Source organism: Sitophilus oryzae, unplaced genomic scaffold (genome assembly GCF_002938485.1).
Source record: "Sitophilus oryzae breed Bouriz unplaced genomic scaffold, Soryzae_2.0 scaffold_857_pilon_pilon, whole genome shotgun sequence".
NCBI lineage: Eukaryota > Metazoa > Arthropoda > Insecta > Coleoptera > Curculionidae > Sitophilus > Sitophilus oryzae.
In genome coordinates, this window is record NW_022147480.1 from 3,997,080 (window position 1) to 4,015,512 (window position 18,433).

General features: G+C 31.2%; 1 protein-coding gene across 1 annotated transcript; it reads right to left on the reverse strand.

The window, feature by feature from the left end:
* Positions 1 to 426: 426 nt before the first annotated feature.
* On the reverse strand, positions 427 to 8,457 carry LOC115889846 (gastrula zinc finger protein XlCGF8.2DB-like). The gene is made up of 3 exons (XM_030909923.1): positions 8,403 to 8,457; positions 2,127 to 2,318; positions 427 to 671 (listed from the first exon to the last, which is right to left on the reverse strand). Exons 1-3 carry the CDS (start codon positions 8,455 to 8,457, stop codon positions 427 to 429), a joined length of 492 nt encoding a protein of 163 aa, XP_030765783.1.
* Between the last annotated feature and the right edge of the window lie 9,976 nt (positions 8,458 to 18,433).

Below are 18,433 nucleotides of genomic sequence, written 5' to 3' on the forward strand. Positions count from 1 at the left end.
TAAAAGAGATTGGAGTATTATTTAACACATTTGTGACATTTGGTGCCCCACGTTGGGCACCAAATATACTAGAAAAGTGAAATAAAAGACATTGAAGTATTATTTTACACATCTATTGCATTTAGCTAGAGATATAGTTATTTATGTTTGGTGCTAAATATACTAGGGAAGTGAAATAAAAGAGATTGAAATATTATTTCACATATCAATCAATTAAAATAATAAAATTATAAATGCATGTGATGAAAAGTTGAGACCATTTTGCCAAATCGTTTCTTAAACACTTGGGCATTAGTTTGAAAAAGTTATTTATATTTTATATACTGTAGTTTAACGTCCAATAAATATTTGAAATACTACAACTAAAATAGTTTTAAACAAATGATGCTTAACTCAATTTGTATTAATTATGACTGAGTGTATAAATCAGTTCTTCACAATGGTGCACCCTACGCAATCCTTCAAGTCCTTCCTTCGAACTGTCACGTCGTGTCTGACATAGAGATGCTGCTGGACGTGATAAACGTACTTAGTACGGAAATCGCACATATTACAGAAGTAACTAGGCCCTTTACCGCAAGTGTACTGCGTATGGTTGTAGTGTGAGGATCTGTGTTTAAAAGTCTTGTCGCAACTTTTGCACGTAAAGACTTCCCCTTTTTTTGCTGATCCTAAAAAATAAAAACAAAATTCAGATAATAAAACAATATATATAGCCAAGACAACTCAGTGATTAAAAAATACTGATTCCTTTTTGTGAAATTTTATTTTCAATTAATATGAACACATCGAATAACTAAAATAATTTTACATAAATTTCAAAATAATATAAATTCAAAAAAAAAATTATATTAAACCAATAATTATATCCAATCCATTCTATAATTCTATACTAAAGAAGATCTCTTCACCAAGATGCTTATTAAATTTTAGAAATCTCCGAGAGTCTAATACTCGACACAATTTTTAAATGTGTTCAAAAATATTGGCAGCATAACTGAAAACAGTAATTTTCAGGTTTCGAGCAATGCTTCTCCTTGTAGTAATTAAATATAGGGTGGTAAAAAAAGTAAAACTTGTAACTTGAAATATGAGATCTAAATTTTACAGTAAATATCTTCTTTGGATAAGGTTTTCCCTCAGACAAATAAGACAGGTACACATTACCTGTACAAAACTCAGCCACCAAATATATCGAAACCAGATATAAACAGAAAAATGTCACATTACTACGATGATTATAGAATTTCATTAAATTATAAAGCTTGTATTGCCATTTTTTTTTATTTAAAATTTTTTAGATATTTAATTTTCTGATAATTTGATTTCTCTGTATCAATAATTCATAATAACATAATTCAGATTAGAAATTCTGAATTATCCTAGAGAATCCGAAATTATCCGCCTAGAGAAATGAAGCATTAAAATTATTACTGTATTTTGAAAAAACTTAAATCTTTCAAAAACGGTAAGATTAAAATGCGGTAAACCTTAATCAAATTTACCTTTATTTTAATCGTAGATACTAAAAATACAATAATATACAAAGTGTTCCATTTAAAAAAATACAGCTTTGATATTTTTTATTTATTTGGGACACTCTGTATCTTGTAAAAATACTTTTAAATTGTAGCTCTAATAGTCCTTCAACGAACCCAAAACTTACAATTTGTAAAAATCTAATCGTTAAGCTACAATACTCCGTGTCGTATGTGGTGAACAATTTGTATAGAAAATACTTGAATAAAAATGTAAATAAAAATATAAAGAACAAATAAGACAACAACTGTCAAATAGATTGGTCTCAGTCATTCCAGATCATTTGGTCATTCAGTCATCCGTACCACAAGTTTGACAAAAAAAAACTCAGGCAGTACTAAGTTAGCCGGGCCAGCATATACTTGTATTTATAAAGGATTTAAAATTTAGTGAGCTCTAGAGACATTTCTTAAAAAAAACATCTTAAATTACTTATATCTTTTTAAAGGTGGCCAATATTCTTGAGCACACTGTACAAGAAAAAATACTGTTAGTTTACTAAATGCCACGTCTTCTCCAAACAATTAATTCTCTACCTATAATACACCGTTCAACAAACTAGAAATAACATTAATATCACAATGGACTTTGTGACGTTGAAGCCACTAATTTGAGATGGAATCCAGTGAGATGAAATCCTAAAAACATCGACTCTGTGAACTTGTAGCCACAATCATCGTAAGGGCAGTAGAAAGTAGGAGGGTTGCCGCAACCCTTCATCCTGTGCAGTTTTTTGTACCGGAAATTTTTGAACTTTTTGCCACAGTCGCACCTCACACCTAAAAACAAAAATAAATTATTGGTATTATATATTTAAAAATTACAATATATTATGTAGTTTCAAGACCTTCACAATAACAGAAAATAATTATTAAATATATAAACAAATATTCTTAGCTACGCCAAAAGAATTTAGAAAATACAGAGTAGAAGTTAACAGTGAAATGATATAAAACATAATATCTAAAGGAAAAAATGATACATAAGAACAAGAAGAAGGAATTAATTTAGATATAATAGATACATGTTAAAAATATTATGATGAAAAAAAATATATCTTGAAAATGGCGTGGATTTTTCGACACTGAAACACAAATCTAACAAATAAGTTATTTTCTTTAAATGACACTGAATACAATCCAAACAAAAACCAGGTTGTCAATAGGGACGGGATATTTTTCTGACATATCGATAACTACCTATAGTTATTGATAACTATTTCCCTTTTTAAAATCGTCAATCTAAGTTGAACATTTAAACATTATTAGATATACAGGGTGGTCCGAACTGTATTCCGGAAACTTCTGCAGATAAAAATAAGTAAAAAAGTTTGTATAAATGTATATCCTAAAATGCTTAGTTTTTGGAAAAGGTCTCTTGGTAAAAATCGCTATGAGTAATGGTTTCCGAGATATTTGGAATCGAAATTATCAATAACTGTCATCATTGACATAAATTAAACCTGTTGACACTAAATAGTTATTAGACTGAAATCAGTTCAGAAATTCGACAAAAACTGTTTTATCATCATTTTTTCGCAGAAAAATTTGTGATTAATTAAAAAAAATAGATTTCCCAAATTTATTATTTCAGGTCAAATAACTATCTACTCAACGCGTGTTCATTTTTTGTCAATAATGACATGTATTAACTATTTCCATTCTAAATATCTTGAGAACGGTTGCTTGTAGCGATTTTTACCAAAATACATTTTTTACTCAAAATGTCACGAAAATGTATATTTTTTCACTCAGTAGTTTTATACAGGTACAGACGAAAAGTTTTTACTCTTCAAAACAGTTAAAACACATGTAGGTGGCGCCCTCCACAAATAGGAGCCATATTAACATCAAAGTCAAATTTCTCATCTCAAAAAACTCTCAAACACCAATTCTTATCCAAATATTGAGGGTACTCAGAAATTATTTGGAAAAAATCAAAATAAAAATTAAACTTCTACACCCTGTGTCTCTGAAACTAAGCATTTTAGCACATACATTTATATGAACTTTTTTACATATTTTTATCTGCAGAATATGCTGCCAAAGTTTCCGGAATACAGTTCGGACCTCCCTGTATAAAATATGGTGCAATTAGGTAGAGCTTAAAGACTATCTCTAAAAAAAGAAAAATAACAAATGACAATCGTATGCCAAAGTATTATGCACATTTAGATTGTAATTTATGCTTTACTAAAACTATGATTGTAGTACGAGATTGTATACATAGAATACTTAAGATAAGCTTAAGATGCCTTATTTCGATATATCGATATGTAGCGATAATTATCAATATATTTTTTTCGCAAACACCTCTATTAAAACTGTTAATATTCTGATCACGTAGCATTAAAAAAGTATGTATTCTGGTAGAATCAGGGTATATAATATACTTAAAATGAGTTTTAGTTTTGGCGGCACCAAAATCATTGTAGACCTGTGTAATTATTACATTAATATTTAATATTAATTAATATAAAATAATCATTTTATATAATAAAATTAAATACTACAAAAAATGTATAAATCAGCAGTCTTTATTTTAAACTGCTGATTTTTTAATAAACCAAATAATTTTAATGAAGTCATGCCGTTGCTGTGTATTAAAAATTCCAAAATGTGAATATACAGGGTGAGTTTCCTACGATGTTCTCTATGTGTATCTCGGAATCTACTGGAGATAGAGAGTCGGTTAAATGGGGACAGAATTGCATTTTTGTGTGGTCATAAATATGCGCCTTTCAGATTTTTAAAAAAGTTCATGACTTACTAGATATTTCGAAAAAAACAAATTTCGGCTATTTTAAAAATTGTCCCTAATTCCATTATAAGCTATTTTAGACAAAAAGTTTTCAGATAAAAGTTGTAGATAATCACAGCCTTAATGAGAATGTGTCCTCCGCTTTTTTCTAAAGCTTGTCATTTTTGACATATGATAGAAACATATGTTTTTTTGTAAATAGAAACCATAGCTGGCCATGATTTCATAAAAAGCGCCATTTTTTAAGCTTTTTAGCGATATAAGCTATAATATGTTTTCTTCAAAAAATTACTGAGTTATAGTCAATTCCTATTATTTTTAAACAATTTCACTTAGTTAGCCATGGAAACAAGTTCAATCGCCGTTGCTCTCAGAAATGTGAAGCTGTCACATCCAAACTTTGTAAATTAAACTAAACAAAAATTGTAAATACGAATTTTTCAAATGAAGAAAAGCGTGTAGATACGCGCATCATTAGAGTGTTTCCGACATGACTTGCATTATGACCCCCCCCCCATAATGAAAGGAATGATTATTAATAAATTATTTATATCATAATTATGCAAACTCAGGGATAGGAAGAGGTGGACTAATTGCATGGGCCTCCTCGATCACCTGACCTAGCCATTTTATATTTTTTTATGCGGTATGGTTAACAATAAGGTTTACAAAAAAACTTATGAATTAAGAGGCACTCGAAATAGCGGTACGAGAGAAGTTTAATTAAGTCGACCGGTCCTTCTATGAGAATAGGTAGTAATTCAGTTTTAAAAAGATGCAACTCAAAACAATGGAGGATTTTTTAAACATTTTCTAAAATATCTTAAAGTGTATGCAGTGATATTATTTTTTTAAGTTTTAGTTTATGTAATGTAAATTCTAAAGAACCGTTTAGTAATATATTCTGACTTTTTATAAGTTGTAAATCATAACAGAATAAGAATACTATGCAATCTAAGTGAAATTAGTCAAGAAAGATATGAATTGGCTATAACTAAATTTAACTTTTCTAACAAGTCTTGAAAACCGTTCTCTAAAAATCGTAACATTCCCTGGTCAACGTATCCTCGAAAATGTATGGTCAAGAAAAGTTGAACCAATAATCTTATACGCTTTTCTTCGTTTGAAAAATTCATATTTACAATTTTTTTTTATTTTAATTTACAAAGTTTGATGTGACAGCTTAACGTTTATGAGAGCAAAGTCAAAGACGATTAAACTTGTTTCCATGGCTAACTAAGTGAAATTATTTAAAAATGATAAAAATTAGCTATATCTCGATAATGTTTCGAAGAAAACATATTATAGCTTATATCACTGAAAAGCTTAAAAAATGGCACTTTTTATGAAGTCATGGCCAACTATGGTTTCCATTTAAAAAAACATATGTTTGTGTCATATGTCAAAAATCACAGGCTTTAGAAAAAAAAGCAGGATACAGTCTCATTAAAGATGTGATTATCTACAACTTTTATCTGATAACTTTTTGTCTAAAATAGCTTATAATGGAATTAGGGACAATTTTTAAAATAGCCAAAATTAGTTTTTTTTTCGAAATATCTAGTAAGCCATGCACTTTTTCAAAAATCTGAAAGGCGCATATTTATGACCCCACAAAACTGCAATTCTTTCCTCATTTAACCGACTCTCTATCTCCAGTAGTTTCCGAGATACCCATAGAGAACATCGTAAGAAACTCACCCTGTATTGGATGTAGAGGGTTGGGATATTAAAAAATAAATTATTCAAGTGATATAAATTTATTCATTTCTTCTATTCGAATAACACAAAATATAATAAATATTTAAATTTTAAGTCAATCATAAATCCTTTAATTTCTTCTTCCAAGTTTCTTACTTCTATGAAGCATCCGCGCGAAAATCACACAAATCAACAAACAACACACCTATATACTTTGGTATGTTTGATTAATATCCCCTTCTGTTATTACACTTTAATGTTTCAATCTAAATTATATTTTTTCCAAAAGCCCATTTTTTATTATCTAATTTTAATTTATTGTCGTTTGAGACGATCCGTCCAAGAATGCATGCACATGCCTAATATGTTTAACGAGATCAAATCGATGCTTTGATTTGATTGTGCAATAAGGACACTGAAAGGTAGGGTCTTTTCCGCACTCGTAGTTCTTGTGTCTGGTTAGTGTTTTAAAGTTCCTGTAACCCTTACCACACTCGCAGTAGTGCTTAAGACAATCTAAAAACAAATTTTAATAATAGGTGATCTGTATAAAGAAATGTTTATAGCACGGTAGATGTCCACTCTTCGGAGGAAGAACATCTGTAGTCAGAGGAGGATGGGAAATACTTTGCCCTACAAAACCCCCATGTATGATGCGTTATACAGGGTGGTCCGAATAATTGTATTCCGGAAACTTCGGTAGCATATTTTGTAGATAAAAATAAATAAAAAACTTCGTATAAATGTATGTTCTAAAATACTTAGTTTTGGAGATACAGGGTGTAGAAGTTTCATATTTATTTCGATTTTTTCCAATTAATTTATAAAGTAACGTAAATATTCGGATGAAAATTGGTGTCTGGGAGTTTTTTGACATGAGAAATTTGATTTTGATGTCAATATGACTCCTTGTAGAGGGCGTCACCTACATATTTTTTAACTTGTTTGTAGAGTAATAACTTTTAGTCCGTACCTGCATAAAACTACTGAGTAAAAAAATATACATTTATGACATTTTTTACGTAAAAAAGGTCTCTTGGGAAAAATCGCTACGAGTAATGGTTCTAAAAAGTTTTGTCACATTTAGGGAACAGTTACGTATTTACGTTTTATTGTTCATATCAGGCCAAAGATGGGCCTGGCAACCAGGGTTCGTAAGTAGTTAATTAAGATGTAATTTACCTGATTAACTACGTGTAGTTTTTCTTCAAAAACTACGTCTTGTCCCGTTCATTAACTACATGAAAACTACGTTAATAAACTATGTATTGATATTAGGAATAATTTTCCTTTGTATGAGGTGTAATAGAGATAATATGATGTAAATATTATATTTAAAGCTATATTTCTTCTGTTTTCTTAAAAACTTTATGTGTTTTTAAAGCTTCAACTTATTATAACCTCACCTCAAACCTTTGATATTTGAAAGTTACATACATAGGTTACATAAACTACACCCTCTACATAAACTACATTAACAACATGTAATGTAGTTTATGTAGTTTTTAAAAGTAACATGTAGTTTTCCGAACCCTGCTGGCAACGTAACAACGACGTCACCTAGAACATATTTCCCTTAAAGAAATATAATGATCACCGGGTGTAAAAGTTGATTTAGAGACGTACTTTGGTTGTAACGTAAATATCTATTAATTAAATAAAAGTATTCAACACATACATATCCATTTATTGGCTAACTTTTAGTTTACATTGTGCAGTTAACAGTAAATAACAATAATTACAACTTACTTAACCAACTTAACAATATTACACTTAACCAACAATAATAAAATAAAGAAGCATAACAAGTAAATTCCAAACAACTTGATAAAATAATTAATACAAATTATCTAGCTTTTAAGCATAACTGTAAAACTTATCTGATTCTAATAATAATTAGAAAATAGTCATTTATGCAACTACTTGGGAAAAGCAGTATTTTGTGTGAGAATGGACATGCTGTTACATAAAATATATGTTTTCCAAAAAAATTGTGTTTGCACTATGGCACTATGTGCGCATAATTGTGAAAATTCTTATTAAGAAGTGAAACTTCTTACTAAAAGCTATTAAATTGAAGAACTTGAAATTCAAGTAGTTTGAAATGTTAAAAAAGTAATAAATTAAAAAATATATTTTATTAAGCGTAAGAAATAGTCTTTTACGTGTAACAAATAGTTTTTTACACGCAAAAATAGTGTTTACTTGTAACAAATAGTTTTTTACATGTAACAAATATGTTTTTGCGTGTAACAAATAATTTTATACGCGTAAAATAAAAATTTAATAAATAATTTGATTCACATTCACAAAATTTGTATTAAAATGTCAAAAAATTTTTGATAAACACGTGGACTGTTCACAAATACACGTGGCTTCACTGCGTATTTTTAAGCCCTTACCACGTGTCGTTACTAAACTAGCTCGTGTATCACGACCTTGAATTTTTACTCCCATCGCGCTTAAAGAAGTTTCAAAATATATTTTTTATTAATCAATAACAAATAGCTTAAAGATCAATTAGATTGATTATAAGTAATAGAGTAAGATCCCAGAGCGATCAGAGATAACTTATTTTCACAAGGATGAAACCTTAGGCTCTCAGTAGTGCTCTCATGTGCTTTGAATACCGGCGTGTTTGTGTTGTTCACCCTGTGACACCTTGGCAGACACCAGGTGAGAAAGGTAACCACAAGAAATAAATAAACGTTACTTATTTTTACATGTCTGATTTTTAGATATGTTATTAAGACATCTATTCAGGGCCGAGCCGCTCATGTGTGCGAAGTGTGCGGCGCTCGCAGGCGCCAAAGCAATAGGGGCGCCCTTCCACTAGGAGATGCAAGACCTTGTCGTTGGTGGGGAAGCTTGGCTTGGTCTAAGAAGCATCTCACTCATCGTCTTGTCCCTAACTGTAGTGTCGTGGCCAGGGAATTGCACCAATACATATAACGATACCGGGCGGGGCTACGGACAGCCTCAACCTTGGGGCACCGGGGGGCACCCTACTGTATTTTACCCCTTACTTCTACATGCGGGGCTCTGTAGAAGTGGACCGACTGTCCCTAGCGACTCATAGGAACACTATGAGGTCTGGTAATAATAGTAATAAAAACATCACCGGTGAAGCTGTGGGGAAATCCCCTAGCGACACTGGGAACAGTAACAATGAAAGTTCCAAGGGGCCAAACCCAAAGAGAACTACAGGAGAGGTGGCTGACACTTGCGTGAGACCATCCTCCGCAAGTGGCATACAAGCTACCACCTCCTCCAAGGGTCGGGAGCCTACCTTCTACCTCTAAACCCAACAGGCGATATAAGCTACCGTTTCGTCTACCCGGCCTGGGTCGTAGCTCCTCGACTGTGAGGGACACGGGTCTCCGTAGGAAGTCCTGGGACTGTATGATGAGTTATAACTCAAGAAAGGGGGACACAATAGATCTCTAAGGTCGCAGAGATTAACCCCCCTCCCACTTATTCTAAATTCTAATTCTAATAGGGGCGCCGCGCCACATGAAATGCCAACGCCATTTATTCCAAAATTAACTACTAAAATCCAAAACAAAATAATTAATTTACTCAGTAAACTCAGTAATTCAAAATTTTATTTCGAACATATTTCGAATTGATAAATATTTTTCAAATTTACCTAGAGCCAATTTGCAACATCATAAGATTTGTCAATTTTAACACAGAAACTAAAAAGTTTAAAATAGGCATTTTCTAGCCTCCTGTACGATTATAATCGTAGAAAAACTAGACAAAATTAATGTGGGCCCAAACAATTTAAGGGGACAAAGACGTTTCGATAATGGACGGTAAAATATGCTCGGTAAGGACAATGGCCTTCAAAAAAATTTTACTGGATCTAAATCTCGCGCTTTCCGTGTGCTAGCAGTAAAAGACGCTGCCGACCTTAATTATTACATGGCTGGATTTTTAGCATTGTGCAATAATTATATAAATTAATATTTTTTGTCCTCTACCAAAAGATGGTATTTATTAAAAAAATATATATTCTAAATCTAACCTTAAAACCATTATTCGAAAACAAATGGTCAAGCCAAATAAAAATAAAACAAAAATTGATATACACATTTATCCCAAATTTATGTTTAATAGGTATGAGATATGAAATGGTACCTACATCATTCGATCAGAAGGAAAAATATGACGCTAAATGTTTATTATAGTTGGGGGTTAGAGCCTTTGGTGTTACAACAGCAAAATGAAACACTACATAATACAACACTTTACTTTTGCACTGGACACGTCAGTTTTAATCATCTGCTGATGATGCTAACATGGTTAGCGAAACGCTCGTCCAGTGCAAATGTAAAATGTTGTATTTATTGTGGTAAATTAGTCTTTTATTTTGCTACTAAATTTTGTCTAGCAGAAAAAATATGTACTTCTTCATTTATTTGTTCACTAAATGTAGGCATGGCATATAGGATTGGCAAAAGTAAATTTTGTGAAAAAAGTTTTTGACAGAAATTAGAACCGACAAAAATTTTGACAAATTTTGTAAATGATGCCATGAAAATTGCCGAAAAATCAGATTTCGAAGTTGAATTTTAAACTTCCTGAACCAAACCCCGAAAAGGTCGTAAAACTCCAACAAGTGTTGATTATATGAACACGATGGCAATACTATAAATGGTAGTAATTGACAAGCGGAAGAAAAATAAATATTAATTTACTTTAATAAATATTAATTATTACTTTTATATAGAAGCTCATCTTATTTACATAGAGATGCAAAAATATTAAATCGAAAGCAGTAAGTATTTTTAAAATATTTAAATACTTTACTCGGAAGCGCATATCATAGTCACGGCTAAATAATTTTTGTGTTTAGAGGATGTTTGGTCATTACAATCTGTCTGACTGATTAAATATAACTTTATAATAGCTATCTTAATAACATATGTAAAAATCAGACATGTGAAAATAAGTAAAGTTCATTAATTTCTTTTAGTTACCTTTCGCACCTGGTAAAGGTGTCACAGGGCGAACCCCACAAACACGCCGGTATTCAAAGCACACGAGAGCACTATTGAGAGCCTAAGGTTTCATCCTTGTGAAAATAAGTTATGTCTGATCGCTCTGGGATCTTGGATTATAATATTTTTTGTTCAACAAGAATAAATCTTATTTCCGCTTTCGTGCACGATGCTCATAGGATCAGCTATATGATGGACCGTCCTCATATGATTAAGGATATGAAAGCGATGTTTGGCCTTGGTGCTGCAATAAGGGCATTGGAAACTGGGCTTCTTGCCACATTCGTAGTTCTTGTGTCTTAATAACGTGAACGAACTTCTGTACCTTTTACCACAGTCGCATACAAATTTTCGACTTTTATCTAAAAAATTAAAATAAAAATCAAATATAATTCTAACATTTATTTTTATAAAAGCTATGTCTATGTATTAAGAGAAGGTAAGCTGGACAAAGATATTTACATCAGACTTTAAATAGATTATATATAACTTTGAGATGATAATACAGAATTAAACTTAAATATTCTTTAATTAGATAAAATATAATATTTTCAAATCTACAGGGTGAGTTTCCTACGATGTTCTCTATGGGTATCTCGGAAACTACACTGGAGATAGAGAATCGGTTAAATGGGGAAAGAATTGCAGTTTTGTGGGGTCATAAATATGCGCCTTTCAGATTTTTGAAAAAGTCCATGGCTTACTAGATATTTCGAAAAAAAACAAATTTTGACTATTTTAAAAATTGTCCCTAATCCCATTATAAGCTATTTTAGACAAAAAGTTTTCAGATAAAAGTTGTAGATAATCACATCCTTAATGAGATTGTGTTCTCTGTTTTTTTTTTCTAAAGCCTGTCATTTTTGACATGACACAAACATGTGTTTTTTTAAATGGAAACTATAGTTGGCCGTGACTTCATAAAAAGCGCCATTTTTTAAGCTTTTCAGCGATATAAGCTATAATATGTTTTTTTCGAAAAATTACGGAGTTATAGCCAATTCTTATAATTTTTAAACAATTTCACTTAGTTAGCCATGGAAACAAGTTCAATTGGCGTTGCTCTCAGAAATGTGAAGCTGTCACATCCAAACTTCGTGAATTAAAATAAACAAAAATTGTCATATTTTTCAAATGAAGAAAAGCGTGTTGATACTAGCGCATCAATAGAGTGGTTCCAACACGACTTTCATTATTACCCCCCCCCCCATAATGAAAGAAATGTTAAAAATTATTTATATCAGAATTATGCAAACTCAGGGATAGGAAGAGGTGGACCAACTGCATGGGCCTCCTCCGATCACCTGACCTATCCATTTTATATTTTTTTATGCGGTATGGTTAACAATAAGGTTTACAATAAACCTTATGAATTAAGAGAGGCACTCAGAGTGGCGGTACGAGAGAACTTTAATTAAGTCAACCTTTCCTTCTGTGAGAATAGGTAGTAATTCAGTTTTAAAAAGATGCAACTCAAAACAATGACGGTTTTATTGAACATTTTCTAAAATAACTTAAAGTGTATGTAGTGATATTATTTTTTTAAGTTTTAGTTTGAGTCGTGTAAATTGTAAAAAACCGTTTAATAATATTATTATATTCTGACTTTTTATAAGTTATAACTCATAACAGAATAAGAATACCATGCGATCTAAGTGAAATTAGTCAAGAAAGATAAGAATTGGCTGTAACTAAATGTAACTTCTCTAAAGCCGGGTCCACATATGTAGCACTCTATTGTATCAGGATCATGTATCACGTATCAAGAGTATGGGTCGTAAGTATGGACGTTTATTTGGGCTGTGTCGACTGAATATGCATATCGTGCCAAAGTAAGCGTCCATATCCGTATCAGCTTACAAGCGTGCGTATCAGTGTATGTGGACGGTACAACAAATCACCTTGTATCGTCGTATCATGTTCATCAATTCTCATTTATATTATCAGGACGGAACCCTCGATGCCCCTTTGATGATCGAAGAAAAACCGCCCCAAGACGGGTCACGGCGTATCAAGTCAATTGTATCGTTCTACTGTATCAAAACACGTCCAAATGACAGATCGTGATACGTGTATCCGATACGCAGTGTTAAGATACGCGCAAAAATTCGGATTGGCATCGATCAGATACGGTATCACAAAGGTGTACCATATGATCGCGTTAATTCTGCGTCCAAACTAGCGATCATCATACATGTTGGGGCAACGCGACGGAGATATGATACAGCAATTTGCTACATATGTGGATCCGGCCTAACATGTCTTGAAAACCGTTCTTAAAAAACATTCACCGGTCAACGTATCCTCGAAAATGTGTGGCCAAGAAAAGTTGAACCAACTATCCTACACGCTTTTCTTCATTTGAAAAATTCATATTTACAATTTTTGTTTATTTTAATTTACAAAGTTTGGATGTGACAGCTTCACATTTCTGAGAGCAAAAACGATTAAACTTGTTTCCATGGCTAACTAAGTGAAATTGTTTAAAAATTATAGGAATTGGCTATAACTCCGTAATTTTTCCAAGAAAACATATCATAGCTTATATCGCTGAAAAGCTTAAAATATGGCGCTTTTTATGACGTCATGGCCAACTATGGTTTCCATTTAAAAAAACACATGTTTGTGTCATATGTCAAAAATGACAGAAAAACACGGAGAACACAGTCTCATTAAGGATGTAATTATCTACAACTTTTATCTGAAAACTTTTTGTCTAAACTAGCTTATAATGGAATTAGGGACAATTTTTAAAATAGCCGATTTTTTTTTTTTAAATATCTAGTAAGCCATGAATTTTTCAAATATCTGAAAGGCGCATATTTACGACCCCACAAAACTGCAGTTCTTTCCCCATTTAACCGACTCTCGATCGCCAGTAGTTTCCGGGATACCCATAGAGAACATCGTAGGAAACCCCTGTATACAGGCTCCTATAGTAGCTCCTAGAATAAAAACTTGGAAATTTTGTTTAAGTTCAAACCTAAATTATGTACTAGGATGTATTTCAGGAAAATATTTTAACTTCTACAGGGTGGCTCAAAAAAGTGAGAGTGGATCCGGATAATTTCTTTAAATGGAACACCCTGTATATTATTGCATTTTTGGTCTCCTTTCATACCACTTTACATAATCCTGAGTAAATATGAGTAAATATGTTTCAATAGTTTCAGAGATTATAATAAATAAAGAAAAAATATATATATTTTTTTCTGCCTTTCTTAAAAAACTTATTACAAATACAAGATCTGTACTGAAATCAAAACTATATTAGGTATTTACTTTAGATGGTCTATACTTACTTTGGTATAAATATCGTATTCTTAAATCATACAGGGTGTTCAAAATTCTTCGCCAAACTTTCTAAAATATAAAATAATTTTTTTTCGTTTTTTTAATGGAACACCCTGTATATTATTTTTTTATTAGATGGCGAATTAAAAAATGAACACTTTTCGTATCTAGAGTATTTCAAAATATTTAACGGTTTTGCAAAAACTCGCGGTTTTATTTCATGACTCTTTCAAGGGTAAGTGATGGTTTTCAAAAATAATAAATATGGTTAGTTAATAATTATAAATAATAGCTGATTAAAACCAAAATAAACAGGACAAAATAATAATTATGTAATTTTACTGTTTCGCCAATATATTTTTCTACGATTATTAATATATACATGTACAAAAATGGAATTTTATACAAGTATGAACAAGTTCAATATAGAGACACTCTGTTTGGAATTCAAGCATCTACAGTAAACACAAATTTCAGATTAAAACACTTAAAAGCAATCACACCAACACATTTTGTCTTTTATGTATTTTTTAAGATCCCCATAGACGCTCAGGTTTCTAGCACAGATCGCCTATACAAACCTGATTTGTGCAGGTATACCGGCACGTGTGTGAGCTTTTGGGTGACTGTACAGGCTGTAGGCTTGGCCTTGGCGGCATTGGTTGAATTTGGTAAGCATAAACTTCGAAGTTTAGTTTTTTTATGTCAATTTATTATTATAAAAAGCTTGCCATGTTTAAGGAAACTAAAAACTATAAAGAGTAAATAGTAACAGGAATAAAAAAAATCTTTATTGTACAGGGTGGCGCCTCTCATACGACGCGGAGGGTCCTAGTCGAGTCTAGGTCCTAGTCGAGTCTAGGTCCTAGTCGAGTCTAGGTCCTAGTCGAGATCCTAGTCGAGAGAGGTCCTAGTCGAGTCTAGGTCCTAGTCGAGAGAGGTCTAGTTATTTTCATTTTTATGATTTAGTGTCAGTAGATCTAAATCTCTCTTTATTATTTGATAAAATCTAGGTGGCCGTGATATATCTGGCTTTACTTCAACATAGCTATTAGTCCAACTTTAACAACTAGTTATCATTTTGTGTCAGTTAAAACAAAAAATTCTCAAAAATTTGCGTAAAATGGAAACTTATCCTACATGAGAGAATTGATATGATTCTATTAGTTGCAGAATACAGAGTGCATGTGTGCATTCACTAATTAATAGAATACCTAAATGCTCCTGATTCTATCTAGTCTGGTTTTTTTCTGGCGATTTGTTAAAGACAGTGTTTACAAAACTCCACCAACTATTGTCGACAACATGAGAGAAATTACTGTGGCTGCTTTTCGAAGTAGAACTCCACATAAAATGCCTTTTAAAATGAAAATATATTTTGAAAAGAGAATCATTTTATGCAGTGAACAGGAAAAGAATTATTTTCAGATTTGATTTCATCTAGCTAATTTTTATCACAAAATTATACGTTTATATCTAGTCTTAATTCTGTAATAATTAAGATATGTTTAAAACGTCTAACTTTTTATTACTGTTGAGTATTTTACTACACATTAATTTTTTGTTAAATTAACAAAAGGCAAATTACAGCCACCTAGATTTTTCAAATAATAAAGATCTACTGACGCGAATCGATAAAAATTAATGTATAATAGAGCAGAATGCAACACAGACCTATATCTCAGGAAGCCATGTTTAATGCAAAAAATTTGCTGAAACCAAAGCACAGGCCACCAAAAGTAGCTTAAATTGCGCAAACTGGCCTGCACAGTAAACCTGTGCTACAAAACTGAGCGTCTGTGGGTGCCCTTAGAAAAATTTAATTTTAATACCTATCTTTAAATTCACGTTCAATATACATGTACTAGACTTATATCTGTAATTAATGAACAATATAAATCAAAATAGAATATATTGAATTAAACTGACTAGAACTTTATTTTTCAGTAAGATTATTTTTTTTGCTTAAACTACACATCTTTTTAATTTACTTATATTAACTAATATTTTATGGTAATAAATATTAATAAATAAATAATATATAAATAGACTAATTCTAAAAATGACTAATACGTTACTAGAACTCAGTAAAACATAATAATTGTACTTTGGATATTTAGAAAACAGTATTTCAAGGTATAAAGTACTTAAAAAATAATGACTAGTAACAAAATATCACAAATTAAAAGTGGAAAATATGATCCATTAAACACAATTCTTTAAAATCTATAGATATATCATAATAAATTTAATTATCAATAATTATTATAAGGTTAGAGGGTATTTCGAAAAACATGTACCATCTCTGGTGGGGAGATTCCACACGTACAAACTAGATTTATTTTTCATATCAACATAGGTCCGATTCCGCTTTGTTTCATAGCTACAGGGTGTTAAAGACTTAATATTTTTTCGATTTATTATAATTTTCTTTCAAATACTTTTAACGTTTCGAATGAAATTTTGAGGGTAAAAGTTACTATAAATGCGACATATTTTAATGCTAAAAAAGTGTCGACATATTCACCAGGGGCGTGCATATGGGTTATCACTGGAATATTTTTCTAAAAAAAGAATGTACGCCACTGGCTTTTTTCTCTTGTTAGCGAAATAGTGTGAGCAGTTTAATGCCGTGCGACCGGTTTAAAAGTTGTCTCTTCATATTTTGTCGATTTCGGCCTCCTTGAAATAATAAGAAGCAATTTTATGTGTTGTTTTAATTTAAATGATGTTAAAATTTATTAAAATCAGGTTTTTTGTAATAATTATTTTAAATACTATTATTTTTTATCTGAAATTGCTGTAGGTTGGACTAATAGTAATAATATTGTGTAACACATAATTAGGTAAAATATATAATTTATTAATTTTATTTTTTTTTAATTTTATTAATTGTGATTAATAAAATTGCGTTTATCTCATCAAGGAGGCCGAATTCAACAAAATATCAAGACATATCTTTTAATTGGTATTAAACGACCTACACGATTTTAATATCAAAAGAAAAAAGTCAGTGGCGCACATGTTTTTTTTGAAAAATATTCCAGTGATAACCCATATGCACGTCCCTGATGAATTTATCGACACTTTTTTAACATTAAAATATGTAGCACTTATAGTAACTTTTATCCTCAGATAAATCTATCCTTCGAATCACTTTAAAAGTACTTGGAAGAAAATTATAATAAATCGAAAGAATATTAAGATTTTAACACCCTGTAGCTTCGAAAGAAAGCAGAATCGGACCTATGTTGATATGAAAAATAAATATTATGTACACCACTGCTTTTTTAAAGAAAATATATTTTTTTCTTGACTGGCCATCCTTTTTTAACAAAATTGATCTTTTGAGTTTTTCTTGTTCATCAAACGGTTGTCGAGAAAAAAATAAATATACTTATTAAGAGCCCGCCTTAATTCGTTTTCTAACGATTTTTTATTTTTTAGATTAATTAGGAAACACCCTGTATATGCATATAACAGACAACCAATAAACTAGTAACCTCTAAAAATTATTTTTCCTGCCACTAGCGACATACCGTGTTTTTAGTATGTACTAAATTATTTTATCAAAATTTCACCATATAAGTTTCCAGGCAATGGTTATGCCACGATCTACGATGGTTTTTGCAGTTCACAGCACAGCTTTTTAAGTTTTTAATGCCACTTTTTAACAATTATGACGGGTTGGAGTAAATAAAACTTGAATTAAACTCACAAGATAGCAATAATACTTTGAAAATGGACGCTATAAACACTTTTCGGAATTTCTTCAATGAGAGCGGTTTATATTTTGAAAGATTTTATAATTTTTGAAGATTCTGACTTTGACAAGAGAAAATTATTTCTGTTCATTTTCTGTTTTTGTTTGCAGTTTTCTTAGCAACCGCTATAGCAGCGCCAGATTGCGTATACAACGGTCGCGACCCAAAATAATTTCGCGACCCAAAATTTTTACGGGCTTTCCAATCTAAACTTAAACAGGTCATTAAATAATTCATTTAGTAACCTGGCAACAAACAAAGTTTCCTACAAGCAGCGTTAATACAAATATACCGGGAGATTAATAAATGCAACATTTGTGTCGTTTTAAAATGGAACAAAATATACTAAATTCAGTAATAAATAAAGTT

Coding starts and splice junctions, on each gene's coding strand:
- LOC115889846 (XM_030909923.1), bottom strand. CDS start 8,457: ATGGGAGTAAAAATTCAAGGTCGTGATACACGAGCTAGTTTAGTAACG. Junction 2,319..8,402: donor TAGTTTAGTAACGACACGTG/GTAAGGGCTTAA, acceptor TTTTGTTTTTAG/GTGTGAGGTGCGACTGTGGC. Junction 672..2,126: donor AGTGGCTTCAACGTCACAAA/GTCCATTGTGAT, acceptor TTTATTTTTTAG/GATCAGCAAAAAAAGGGGAA.